This window comes from Cynara cardunculus (genome assembly GCF_001531365.2).
Source record: "Cynara cardunculus var. scolymus isolate 2C chromosome LG 17, CcrdV1, whole genome shotgun sequence".
Taxonomy (NCBI): domain Eukaryota; kingdom Viridiplantae; phylum Streptophyta; class Magnoliopsida; order Asterales; family Asteraceae; genus Cynara; species Cynara cardunculus.
Genome location: NC_037544.1, coordinates 36,206,010 through 36,219,787, shown reverse-complemented (window position 1 = coordinate 36,219,787; position 13,778 = coordinate 36,206,010). Strand labels below are relative to the sequence as shown.

The 13,778-nt window shown below is 35.7% G+C and overlaps 1 protein-coding gene across 4 annotated transcripts; it reads left to right on the top strand.

The window, feature by feature from the left end:
* Window positions 1–543: 543 nt before the first annotated feature.
* Window positions 544–10,461, top strand: LOC112500272 (casein kinase 1-like protein HD16). 4 transcript variants are annotated; one of them, XM_025103705.1, is made up of 19 exons: window positions 544–783; window positions 1,145–1,220; window positions 2,070–2,496; window positions 3,099–3,224; window positions 3,355–3,428; window positions 3,520–3,589; window positions 3,675–3,730; window positions 4,017–4,088; window positions 4,188–4,282; window positions 4,413–4,479; window positions 5,046–5,175; window positions 6,003–6,221; window positions 6,309–6,439; window positions 7,200–7,374; window positions 7,907–7,997; window positions 8,104–8,261; window positions 8,438–8,626; window positions 8,934–9,016; window positions 10,032–10,461. In XM_025103705.1, exons 3-18 carry the CDS (start codon window positions 2,122–2,124, stop codon window positions 8,991–8,993), a joined length of 2,088 nt encoding a protein of 695 aa, XP_024959473.1. In that variant the 5' UTR covers window positions 544–783; window positions 1,145–1,220; window positions 2,070–2,121; the 3' UTR covers window positions 8,994–9,016; window positions 10,032–10,461. The 4 variants fall into 4 exon arrangements, with proteins under 4 accessions (XP_024959473.1, XP_024959474.1, XP_024959475.1 ...); XM_025103706.1 differs by having other exon boundaries at window positions 544–1,220; window positions 2,122–2,496; XM_025103707.1 differs by lacking the exon at window positions 1,145–1,220 and having other exon boundaries at window positions 545–783; window positions 2,122–2,496.
* Window positions 10,462–13,778: the final 3,317 nt, after the last annotated feature.

Genomic DNA, 13,778 nt, shown 5'->3' with positions numbered 1-13,778 from the left:
TCCAGAAGTTACGAAACCCACCGAAACGGGTTTGAATTTACTATATTAAGCCTCTTGAACAAAAATAATATAACAAACTTATGGACTGTTCGACAGTTGATGAATGGTTTGATGTATAATGATTAAGTGGTCAGAATGATTAAGAGACTCTTATGATATAATGCAAAATGAAATATAATTGTTCGATAATTGTTTACAATGAAATTAGGGCGTTGAGTCCATAATACAAAATCATTCAGAGAGTTTTAGAACCATTAAGAGACATATTTTTTTTGTCAAATAAGATTCATCTGTCTCTTAATGAAACTATTAAGAGGTAAACAAACAACCCCTTAATCAATATCTGGACCAATACAAATAAATTTGAATAAACAAAGCAGGATAGAAATGAGCCCAGAAACACATATAGGAATAGGGTTAAATGGAGAGAGCCCATTTGGTTTGATTTCATACCATCAAAATCACAAGCCCCATTGAAGATCGAAGAAGGCCGCACCACAAAGAACACACAAAAACTCCATTGGAACGTTACTATCCTACGCCTTACACCGTCTTTCCATGCGCCATATCTCTCACACATCGACCGCACACCCCCATCAACTCACCGACCGTCGTTTCTTTCTCCTATTTACTCATCCATATATATAAATAAATCAACCCCCCATTTTCCATCAAAATACACATTATTTTATCTTCAATTTTTTCGTCTTTAGGGATTTCTTCATAATCTTATCATATACCTCTATCGATCACCAATCTGCCCACACAACTATTTGCTTCAAGGTATAATCTTTGTCTATTTCTTGTTGGATTGTCTTTTTATGTTGCCGATTCTACTGTTTCTGTGTGTTTCAATACTGACATTTCTGCATTGATGTTGTTTGCTTCCGATTGTCTGTTTGGAGTATTTAAATGGGTATTTAATCGTTTTCGCCATGAAATTTGGGGCGATCGTTGTTGATTGGCGTATAAATTGATCTCGTTTTGATTTCGTTTAGTTGCAAGTGATTTTCAAACTGATGGATGTTGGTGGGTCGATAGCAAAGTTAGATTATTGGGTCTGTGGTGGTTTTGGGGGTGTTATCTTAACGATATCATATGAAGCAAGATTCTTTTTTTGATGAACTTAACTTTAAATATGCAGCTGGGGTTCTGATTGTATGAAAATAGAACAGTCTGTGCAGATTGAAGATCAGTAATTGTTTTTGTTTTGATTCCTGGTAAGTGGGTGTTTTGGATGAATTTCTTCCTGCAGGCTAAGTGTTTGATTATATGTTTGTATGAATCTTGAATACTTTCATGTTATTGTTTTGATGATTCAATCAGAGTTTTGCCTATAGAAATGTTACATGAAATCATTTGTAACGATTGATTTTGGCATATAATCGATTTTATATTTATACCATATTCATCAAAAAGTTTAACGCCGGTTTCATAGAATTGTGTGTATTTAGACTGGTTTCATAAGTATAAGAACTTGGATCTGAAATTCTCATGTGAATTATTGTTTGTAGGGATGCTGTTTTTAGCTTTGAGATAGTAGGATTCTATGAAAGGCAAACTTATCATATTTCAGGCCATAGTTGCGTCATATGTATCATTGAAATACGTCACGATGTGCATGAATACATGAAAGATATAAGTATGTGATTACGATGATCGACTTGTGAAAATTTTGAAGCAACGTTACGCCACTTGAGATATTCCAAATGGTTTCAAAAGGTTTAAAAATAAAAGAATTAATAGTGGATTTAGTATGGTAAGAAAGAAGAATCAATTAAAAAGGTAAGACTTTGATGGTATTTATTGCAAAATTGGTAGATAAAAAACGAAATGGAGTATGAAGGTAAAATGAAGAAACCCTATTCTTGAAATCATTTGTGGGCTTGTGATTCTTTTTCAAGCATTATCAAAAGTCAAAGAATTATTCTTTGGCCAATGCGTAATGGACTCTAAAAAGATGGGATCTTGTTCTGGAAATTGCATATAAGATGTAGTCTATCCTCTTGGTCTCATGCCTTGGATACAGTTGCTTAAAAAGTTGTTTGATTCTCATGGTTGTTTTCTAGATTGTTGTCTGAAGCTTCTTGAGTTGGAATATTTATTTGTGCATGGAAGAAGATGCCGGATTTGAGACGTGGAGTTCGCCAAGCTAAAAAGGTCGTCAACGTTGAGAATGGTGGTGATGCCGTTGTAGCCCCTACTACTCGTCGTGGGACGCGCAGAGGTAAAGCTCAGGCACCAAAAGCACCTGTCGCCAGTCCCCTAATTCCAGCATATCCTCATCCAATGCCGAGGCCTGCTGGGAGAGGTCGAGGGGGTAGGGCAACGGACCAAGATAAAAATGCTGAGATATTTGGGGCTGGAATCGGTGGCCGTGGACCCCAGTTGAATTTGGATGTTGGGCTTCGTGATCAACTGGCCGTGGGTAAAAGTGCGGAAAAGTTGGCTGCTAATGGCGAGGAGGAAGGAAGCACGAGCCCAGTTCCTGAAAGGGTATTATTTCTATTTACGTTTGATTTCATCAAACACTATGATTTTGTTAATTATTAGCTCTTTGTTGTTTTAATGCCATGTATGAGTTAGATTATCTTCCCTCTTATTATTTTATGAGCTAAGTGTCATCAGATGATGCTTTCTTTATGCACACAATCTTGCTTCTAATGATTGCAAAGTAAAACGACTTATTTCTTGAAAAGTTGGAAGATCTCCTTGCTGGGGGCAGGTTCATTTGGTAGCCGTAAACATTTTTATAACCGTGAGAACCAACTATTCATGATGAATATCACGAATATTTAGGTATATTCATCATGAATAGTTGGTTCTCACGGTTCTCAAAATATTTACAGGCTCTAAATGAACTTTGCCCCCTGCTTGCTATTTGGTTTTTTTGTGGATTAGTTTGGTTTAGAACCTTGAGATGTTAATGCAACCCGTGGAAAAAAGAAATAAAAGCCCACAAATTTTAATAGGAAAGAGAGCATCTTTTCAAAGATTTTTCAAACGAGTGATCGATTTATGGATCTTGGTTGATCATGGGATTGATGGTTCTGAGGGTTTGGCTTTGTTAACTGTTATTGTTCCTGTTACTCTCTCAGGTCCAGGTTGGCAATTCTCCTCCATACAAGTTGGAGAGAAAGCTAGGCAAAGGAGGATTTGGTCAAGTTTATGTAGGCAGAAGGGTGACGGGCGGCTCAGGAAACACAGGCCCTGATGCCCTTGAGGTACATGATATTTTTTTTTTTCACATAAACGTGAATTTCGTTCTTTTAGGGGGAAAATTGATTTTAATCTTATTCGGTGGTGCTTTTTTCCTATTATTACAAATATTTCGTGTATGGAATATGGGTGTAGGTTGCTTTGAAGTTGGAGCACCGAAATGGAAAGGGATGTAGTTATGGTCCTCCTTACGAGTGGCAAGTTTACAGGTAAGCGAACATTATTATTTTATGCTTCTTGAACCTGATTAGTATAGCAAACCCTAATTTCCTTTTTGATGTTTTTTTCCCTCTCATGAAGTGCACTCAATGGTTGTTATGGGCTTCCAATGGTCTATCACAAAGGTCGCCAAGGAGACTATTATATCCTTGTGAGTTCTTCCCTCTGTTTTTCGTTGCCTTTTTGCGGGTTGTCAAACAGATCTCTGAAAATTACCTTTTTTCCTTCTTCTCTAGGTTATGGATAAGCTCGGCCCGAGTTTGTGGGATGTTTGGAACTCTAGCAACCAGACGTAAGGGAAATGTTTAAATTCCCTAAATAGTTTTCTTGATAATTTTTTTTGTAAAATGTGTGTGTACCCAGGCCAACTTGTGCACACCTCGGTTAATTCCATGTGGCTTCCTGAAGATAATAGCCTGAAAAATCTTGAGCGGCCCTAAGGATAATCGAATTGACCACCTATGGGGAGGAGCCCCAAGGCCTGGCCTCTATTTGCCGGTTGATCTGGCCCTCACGTTTTTTCTTGAAGTTTATTTTATTTTTAATTGTGTATAAAAGAATATTTGCTTTTTTGGCAGTCTCTCGGAAGAAATGGTTGCTTGTATCGCAGTGGAGTCTATATCCATACTAGAGCAGCTTCACTTAAGAGGGTACCTCCAAACTGTTTTCTCCCACTTCTACATAAATTTTACTTATAAGCTTCAATTTTTATTATGAGTATGTGACTAGTAATCGTTCTCTTTTCTCAGTTTTGTTCACGGAGATGTAAAGCCGGAGAATTTTTTACTTGGTCAGCCCGGGACGCCCAATGAGAAAAAGTTGTATTTGGTTGATCTTGGTTTAGGTATATATTTCTATTACTCCATTTAAGCTTCGAGATATCTATCCAAAGCCTTAATGGGTTCGTCTTTAGATGCATAAAACATTCCAGATTGAGGTTTACAAGGGTTCCAACATTTATTTTTCTATTTCAGCTTCAAAATGGAGGGATTCGTCTTCTGGTAATCATGTTGATTATGACCAAAAGCCTGACGTGTTTAGGTAATTTCTTTACGTTTTTAATCAAAGTATTAATAACGATCATTTAGGACCAGTTTTATGATTGTCATTGATATGATGTAATCATAAATGAGTAGATTAGGGACTAAATATATGAATCTAATAGCAAAATCAGTGAAACAACTTTATTTCTTCATTAAATGTCTAACACTTGAAAGGAAAAATTACCAAAAGGACATTGTATAATTACCAATATGTCCCTATTCGAGAAGCAACAGTTTCGGTTCACCAACCGGAGAATTTTTTTTCTCAATTGAGCAATAAAACCGTGGGGTCAAGAGTCCTACTTGGCATGCCGGAATGCTTCTCATGATACATGGCTTTTATAGCAATATGCTTTTATTTTAATGTTGATTTGATTACAAATTATATTTCTTATTTTAATAGCGAAATAATAACCGTACGTTTATGCTTTTCGTAATTAAACCTTATTTGAAATTTAATTCTAAATTAGCTTACCTTCCTTCATTGCCTTCAATTATGTTGTATATTTTGTATTTTTGTTTGCCTTTTGTTGATATTTTTTTTATAAATGTTTCACTTTTTAGGGGAACCGTACGTTATGCAAGTGTACATGCCCATTTAGGGAGGACGGGAAGTAGAAGGGATGACCTTGAGTCTTTGGCTTATACATTAATATTTCTTCTCAAAGGAAAGCTTCCATGGCAAGGTTTCATTGTAAGTCATTTTCTACATTTATCAACTTGTACAAGTTCTCGTTTTTTAAAAGACCAAATTACCCCCAACCATAACAGAACAAATTATTTGGCGCAACATTAGACTGGGACAGGATGGGTCACTAAAATAGATGGAACAAAAGATCAGGATAAATGAGGATTGGTAAATTACTAAACTACCCATGTAAAGGTAAAACCTTCCACAATCATTTAACCAGCTAACCTCAGTGGCAAATTACGAAACTACCGATGTCAAAATAAAACCCTAAAACCGTCCACAACTATTTCCAGCCAACCTCAACTCTCACCTGTCAACTCCAGTTCTGTACATATCTGTCCGGTCCAGTCTATACCAAACACAGATTTCTTGAAATATCAAGTTTTAGGGGTTGTTTGGTTGGTTTTCCATCAAGTCCTGTATAGATTAAACTGTTTGTGTGGATTAATATGTCTGTATAGATTTGGAAATTTTTTGTTTGGGAGGGTTTTTTCACAAATGAAAGAAGCGTGTTCTTTAATGAAGAGAGGAGGCTTTGGAAAAAAACTTGGCTTTCCCACCTAGAAGCTTACTGAATAAGCCACTTTCTATATCATTAAGCCACTACCAAACAATCATCTATAGCTGACCGAATTAGTTGTCAGTCCCATTAAAGCTCATTCAGCTGCAACAAACAAACCCTTAATGTTGCTAATAAAAGATTTCTTGAAATTTCAAGTTTATAATGTTGCTAATAAAAGTTTCTTGAAATTTCAAGTTTATAATGTTGCTAATAAAAGATTTGTTGAAAATTTTAAATTCTAAGTTTTGAGATGATTTTTGTGTTGCAGGGCGAGAACAAAGGGTTCCTTGTTTGTAAAAAGAAGATGGCAACGTCTCCCGATGTGCTTTGTTACTTTTGTCCCGCACCCTTCAAACAATTTCTTGAAGTGGTGACCAACATGAAATTCGACGAAGAACCAAATTACTTGAAGCTTATTGCATTGTTTGAAAACTGTCTAGTTTCTAGTGCATCGTTGCGCCCATTAAGAATAGATGGTGCCCTAAAGGTTCAAATTCGATGACTGAATTATGTCTTTTAGTAATTGCGGTTCTAATCTTCCGGATGGATTTGATATGTTGTTTGTGTGTTGTAGGTTGGGCAAAAGAGGGGAAGGTTGCTTACCGATATGGAAGAAAGTGCTCAACCTAGGAAGAAAGTTAGGCTCGGCACTCCGGCTACTCAGTGGATTTCCGTTTATACATCAAGAACACCAATGAAGCAAAGGTATGTTAATATCAGATAAACCAAACAAATTTTTGCAAATTTTTGATTGTATATCCCACTTAAAATTAGGGTCAGAGGTGAGATGTACGCAGACCTATCCTCCAAGGGCGGATTCACATGTACCCCAGTGGGGTCCCATGCCACCACTTCGTGGGTTTGGAGTAGTGTAAAAAAATGAAAATTTGAATAACATTCCGATAACCATTCATTTGGAGGTATGCAGATGTGCATACAAGTAATTGAAGAAGTTTCTTGGTCTATGCACACGTGCATACCGGTCAAATTGCTTACATATTACTTGTATGCATGTGTGTATACCGTCTTGATGAATAGTTACCAGGGTGTATTTCAGTTTTTCAATTTTTTTGCAGATTTCCCAGAATCTGGCTCTATATGTTTTATTGATTTTTATTTACTATGAATATTTTTCCCTATCTTATGGTGAGAAAGGTAAGAAAGGATCTCCACCCTTGGATCAATCCTAATTGAAGAGTTTCACTAAATCAACACTAATGAGAAGTACCGGATCAATTCCCTTCTAAAGCGCAATTCATGGGTTGGTTTGAGATTAAAAATGATCAAGTCACTCCTATTTTCACACGATCCTTCGTCTATATATATATATATATATATATATATATATGTTTGTGTGTGTGTTCGATTATATAAGAACCATAATGCAAGTCTCGTGTAATCATGGGCGAATAACTAGTTTCAATTTCTCTAATAAAGAAGCATGGCGAATTTGTGAAAATGGCAGGTACTATTATAATGTTATGGATTCGAGACTTCACCAACATGTGGAAAAAGGGAAGAACGATGGTCTGTATGTTAGTTGTGTAGCGTCTGCATCAAATCTATGGGCGGTCGTCATGGATGCCGGGACAGGGTTCAGTTCGCAAGTTTACGAGATCTCTCCCGTGTTTTTGCACAAGGTAATAATTATAGCTTGTGTTTCCCATTTGATATGTTGTAGGAGTCCTACATCAAACATCCATCAAACTTGTATATATGTAGGAATCTTCCAGAAATTCAAAGGAGTTTTACATATTTTAACATGGTATCAGAGCTGGTATCTAGCACCCCTACCCAGGGACTTGACACACTCTTTCACCCCCGTTCTTTTCGGGGGAAGGGGCCATCTAACTTCTTCTTTTTTTTGGGGGGGGGGGGTGATGGACACATCAGCTAGACATAGGGGCTGTTTGGTTGGCTTTCCATCAAGTCCTGAATGGATAAAACTGTCTGTGTGGATTATTCTATATGTACAGATTGGGAAGTTATTTTTTCAGGGATGGTTTTTTCATAGTTCGTCATACATGATACATGCATATATACAGGAACCTGCCCCCGCCGCTCAATAAGGGCGCTTTTAGGGAGAAATTTAAAAGGGTTCCACATATTTTAACTGATGTCATATTTGAAGATAAAAATATTTTAATTTAAATGCCCGTTTTGTATTTCAAGGAATGGATCATGGAGCAATGGGAGAAGAACTATTACATAACATCACTTGCAGGTGCATCAAATGGTAGTGCCTTGGTTGTAATGTCCAAAGGTAAGTTGTATTTGAAGTTTAGCTAGGAGTCAAGAATTTGAAATTCCAAAAATACCCTTTATATTATCCGGTGATAGTTGATGTTTTTTTACTTTACCTTTACTAGGGACAACGTATACACAACAATCATACAAAGTAAGTGATGTTTTCCCGTTCAAATGGATCAACAAGAAATGGAAGGAAGGCTTTTTCGTCACCTCAATGGCCACCGCAGGTAGTAGATGGGGCATCGTGATGTCTCGTGATGCAAGTTACTCTAATCAGGTACGTATCCACATTTTTATTTTAGCTTGTCCTGAAATAAGTGTCTAAATTCCGATTCGATCCTTAATTATGAACCGGAGAAATTGATTATTCACTCTATTGTTAAGGATAAAATTGTCATTTAGTTATTTCAAAACCGCAGTAGTTACACATTTCTAAAACCTTGTGATTTGCAGGTGGTCGAGCTTGATTTTCTGTATCCTAGCGAAGGGATTCATAGAAGATGGGAGAACGGATATCGGATTACATCGGCTGCCGCAACCGAAGATCAAGCCGCTTTCGTACTTAGTACGTCCAAGAGGAGATTACAAGATGTCACTCAAGAAACTCTTCGGACTTCTTCTTTTCCGAGCACCCATGTGAAGGTATGGTCTTCTTGTTAGATTTTTTCCAAAATTAACCGTTCATAATGAAAAAGATACAATTTTACCCTTAAAAGTAGAGGGAGAAATATTTCTCCATCTCATAGTGTAGGGTAGAATTGGAAAGTTCAACAGTCGAAAGCGGACACGTGTTTTGAAATGGAGGGGAGTATATTTGTGGAATCCCTCTTTCTATAAATAGGGCTTCCTAGATCACTTTGTGTTTAGGGTTTAGGGTTTAGGGTTTGTTCAACTATGATTATCTCGATGGATGATTAACTCTTTATCTTATGAATTTGTTAACCCGCAGGAAAAATGGTCAAAGAATTTGTACATAGCATCTATCTGTTATGGGAGAACTGTATCTTGAAATTCATAAGAAGCCCGTTATCGGTATGTATCCCTTGCCTTTTACCTTACACTATAACCTCATCTTAAGCTTTATCTCATGTATATATGCATGTGTGTGTGTGTGTATATATATATATATAGGGTCGGGGGGAAAATCGCAAAAAATTGAAAAACTGAGGAACATCTTAGTAACTGTTCAGCTGGATGGTATGTCCATGTGCATATTTTCCGGTATGCACATGTGCATAAAAATCCAAGAAACAACTTAAATTACTTGAATGCACATGTGCTTATCTTGCAGATGAATGGTTACCAGAGTGTTCTTCAGTTTTTCATTTTTTAGATGTTTTTCCCTTTAACACCTCTCTCTCTCTCTCTCTCTCTATATATATATATATGCATACATACACACACACACACATATATATATATATATATATAATTATGATACTACATACCTGTCCCATGTATGGCGCAACATCCAATTGAGACATGACAAAACTGAATTGGACAAAAATGCATTTTTTTCTCCCACTACCGAAAAAAGTGGAACAAAATTCTGGAAAATGGGACTGGATTGGTAAATTACTGAACTACTCATGTCAAATTAAAATCCTAAAACTTCCCACAATTCTTTCACTCATCCGTGCATTTTTTTTTCTGGGAGATGGGAGAAAATTGGTAAATTACTAAACTACTCATGTGGCCATATCAAATTAAAACACTAATATCATCCACAACTCTTTCACCATCTACCTCGCTCGCCCATCCATTTTTGTCCCACCCGAATAGCTGGAACAAGAATCTGTGAGTCGAGACAAGATAGTAAATTACTAAACTATCCATGTCAAATTACACTCCAAAACCTTCCATAGTTTTTTCACCTGTCTACCAAACTCTTGCCCGTCCAGTCCTATCCACTGATGGGTGTCGGAATATGAGCGTAATTAGATTTTCTTTTTCCTTTACATTATCACGAACTGTAGTTGAATTTGCGCTTGCAGTTGAATTTGCGCTTGCATATCTGATTCTTTCTTCTTGTCGGTTTTTCCCACAGGGTGGCTTGTTGGCTATCGTACGAACTGAAATATGGATAGGGAATTCCCGTTACGTCCTTTTGGAAAAGGGTATCATATTTTCGAACTCAAAATCTGCTGTCGTTTAGCCTCCCCGTCACCCTTATCTTTCAAAGAAAAACGGTTTGTTCATAGAAAATGTTGAAAATAAGTCCGACATTTTCTGTACCCGTTTTGTTCAACAACAAACAGGCGAATACATAATTTATACAACGTTTTTCGAAGGGTATTTTTCGTGGCACCCCTATCTGTTTTCGGGTCGGGTGGTGTGTGTGTGTGTGTGTATAGTCAATAAACTTGAGGTCTAAACTGAGAGTTTGTTGGCAGGTTTTGTGAAACTGTAAGTTGTGTTTGTAACTAAATTTATGAAGAAAAAAATTAACAAGAAATGCTTAAGAGATTATGTTGTCTTGATGGATTGGGTTTTTTTTGCTGAATGTGTTATGTTCTTATCACTTGGTTTCTTTTTACTCATTAAGACAGCTGGATGATAAATTAATCATATCTGATAAAAATTAAACATTTATTTTGGTATCTAAGATGTAAAGTTTTAAACATTCAAGTACCCGAGTAACCGGTTGAAAATTAATTTTAGATTAAAGAAAATTCATGTCACTAACCACGTCATCAAATAATACCGAGTTGGATGTCACATCACTCATCACATCAGCATGATAATCGGTTGGTTATCCGGGTACTTAAATGTTTAGAACTTTACATCATAAGTATCAAAATGGAAGTTTCTAAAATGCGTTACCCAAAATAGGAATCAAGTTAAAGTAGGTAAATTTGCTTTTATATTTATAAAATAAGGTATTCAAATTTAAAAAATGATTTTTTTAAAAAAAACATGGATTTTTTTTATTAACCTGGATATCCAACCCGTTATGGGAGTCGACTAATCTCATTGCGATTATCTGCTTTGCGGGTAGCCTGGAGTGATCGCATTTGAACCTTCATGGCCACAAAAGGATTTTTATTTCTCTTTGGATTTAAATCTTAGACCTCCAGACACTTTTGATATATGGAACCCAAGTTCATTCTATTATTAAAGTATTATTTAAAATAGTTTTTTTATAATTAAAAAGCCTATTTATAAAGATAGCTGCTGACTGATTACTAGTCATATGCGATAGAAGTTGGATGACAGATATAAAATGTTACTTATAAAAACTAGATTTTGATATTAAAGTATTACTTGAAACAGCCTTTTTTGTAGCAAAAGAAACTGGCTTATTGATGGTCGATTTAACGATTTTTGTCTTAATAAACTCAAAAAATAAGCTAACTTATAGTTGTCGAACATCATTCCAGGACTTTTTGAGGGAGACGGTGACATGAGTGAGACCTTCACGAGTTGGGTTTTCTCGAAAACTACCCTCTGTCTTTTGGGTGTTGACGAGTCAAGAAGTAAGTAGGTCGAGTTCGATTTGAGAAAACAGTATCAAGTTTAAGCTCAAAAATTCCTTTTTTTTCTTCTAAATAGTGTACACGTTTGAGCTCGAATATTCTTCTAATATTCGAGCTTCGGTTTGCTATCAGTTTTAAGATTCTAAGTTTCATAAGTTTTTTTTTAATTAACCTGGATATCCAACCCGCTACGCGAGCCGACTAATCCCAGGACGACCACCTGCTTTGCAGATAGCCCGGAGTCACCGCATTTGAACCTCCGTGGCCACAAGGGAATTTTTATTCCTGTTTAGATTTGAACCTGAGACATCCAAGTACTTTTGACCTTTGGAGCCAAGATCAAATCAATCAGGCACCGATTAAGTTTCATAAATTTATTTATATATTTCAGTACTTTTTGGTTTTTTCTGGAGCGGCCTCCCCCCTCTATATAAAAAAAGGAACTTAGTATTTGAACACAAATAAAATACACAACTTTCATAATCACATGGCATTTTTGTTGGTATAAACAAACACTAATCTTGCTTGAACTTGTTGACCTTAATCTTGTGATCTTCTCAATTTTGACCATCACACACATATTTTGACCATTTGTACACACATACACACACATATACATATATATATATATATATATATATATATATATATGTACACATATATGCTACAACCCCCAAGCTACCTTGCTCCCTTAGAAACCAAGAACATTGGTCAAATACTCAAGAGGGTGTTCCAATTCCAAGTTTTAACCATGGATATCAAGATGTGGCGTAGCTCGACCGTCAAACCTGACCGTGCTCGTGAGCGGTTTGGCTCGGTGACTCATGAGCCAAGTGGGTCAGCGTCGTCGAAGTTGGTTTGGAAAGTTATTTGGAAAAAGTTGAGGAGGGAGGGGAAGAAGTTATTGGTGAGATTGCCGTCAAAGCATGTCCAAGCTCCTTATGATGAATACAGTTATGCCCAGAATTTCGAACAGGAATCTGAATGGCGAAACGAACTCGACATCCTGTCTAGATCTTTCTCTGTTCGGTACACGAATCGACCTTCTACTGTCTCTTTTAGATGATCAGTTCATCAAGATCGTTTTGATAAATATCTGTTTGTAGGGATTTTAGCAGAGTATTATGGGTGTCGCTTTTTGAACCAGAAATTTTATGTTAATACGTGTTGCATAGAATTTATAGGTAGATGTTTAAATAGCATATCGAGATGATTCATTTAAGATCATCTAAATATTATTGATACAGATACCAACTTCTAGTAACTACTGTAAAATCACTTCTAACTTTGATTCCGACATTTACAATAGATATTAAAAAAATACGTATTTGTATACTTATAATTTTTTTTATTAACTGGATATTCAACCTGCTATGAGATGAAATTGGGTTGAATAACAAATAATACTAAATTGGATTGAATAACAAATAATACTGAGTTGGGTACCACATCACTCGTCACATCAGCATGGTAATTGGTTAATGCTTCAACCGGTTACCCGGGTACTTAAATGTTTAAAACTTTACATATTAGTTACCAAAATGGAAGTTTTGGAAATACGTTTTCCGAAATAGGAATCAAGTTAAAGTACGTTATTTTTTCATGCAATATGCCCTTAACTGGATATCTAACCCGTTATGCGAGCTGACTAATCCCAAGACGACCACATGTTTTGCGGGTAGCCCGGAGTCACCGCATTTGAATCTCCATGGTCACAAGGAGCTTTTTATTCTTTCTTGGATTTGAATCTAGGATCTCCAGGTATTTTTAACCTTTGGAGCTCAAACTCAAATCAATCAAACACGACACTTGTGATTTACTTATAATTATTATTTTAATTCCTTTTGATAGGAATCATAAATTATTGATTGTTGTAGATAATGGTGAATTATTTTTTATCCCTTTTTTCAAATTTTTTATTATTAAATAAAAAATAATTAAATATTAATTAAGTCAATTTTTTCTAATCCAGATAAGATTAGCTGACCTTAAGGATTATATTATTCGCTGTGTTTAATTACGAAAATAAGAAAAAGAATTTTAACCAATTATTATTAATTAAAAGAGTACTCGCATAATGTAGTGAGATATATCTCAATTTCAATGTTTTCTTTTATTATTTATCTATGTCGATATAATACGGTTTTTAGTGGTTTTGAGAAAATAATAATGTTTTTATTTTTGAATAAAATATAAATTTAAATATATGATAAGAATTTGAAAAAATTATATATATATATATATATATATCTATACTATATTATAAAGCATTTGGCTAAAACTCTTAAAACTCTTAAAAACTCTTAAAACTCTTAAAC

Excerpts from the sequence above, each read along its gene's own strand:
- LOC112500272 (XM_025103705.1), top strand. The coding sequence starts at position 2,122 with ATGCCGGATTTGAGACGTGGAGTTCGCCAAGCTAAAAAGGTCGTCAAC. Across the intron at positions 3,429-3,519 it reads TACGAGTGGCAAGTTTACAG|TGCACTCAATGGTTGTTATG; the intron begins GTAAGCGAACAT and ends CCTCTCATGAAG. Across the intron at positions 3,590-3,674 it reads AAGGAGACTATTATATCCTT|GTTATGGATAAGCTCGGCCC; the intron begins GTGAGTTCTTCC and ends CTTCTTCTCTAG.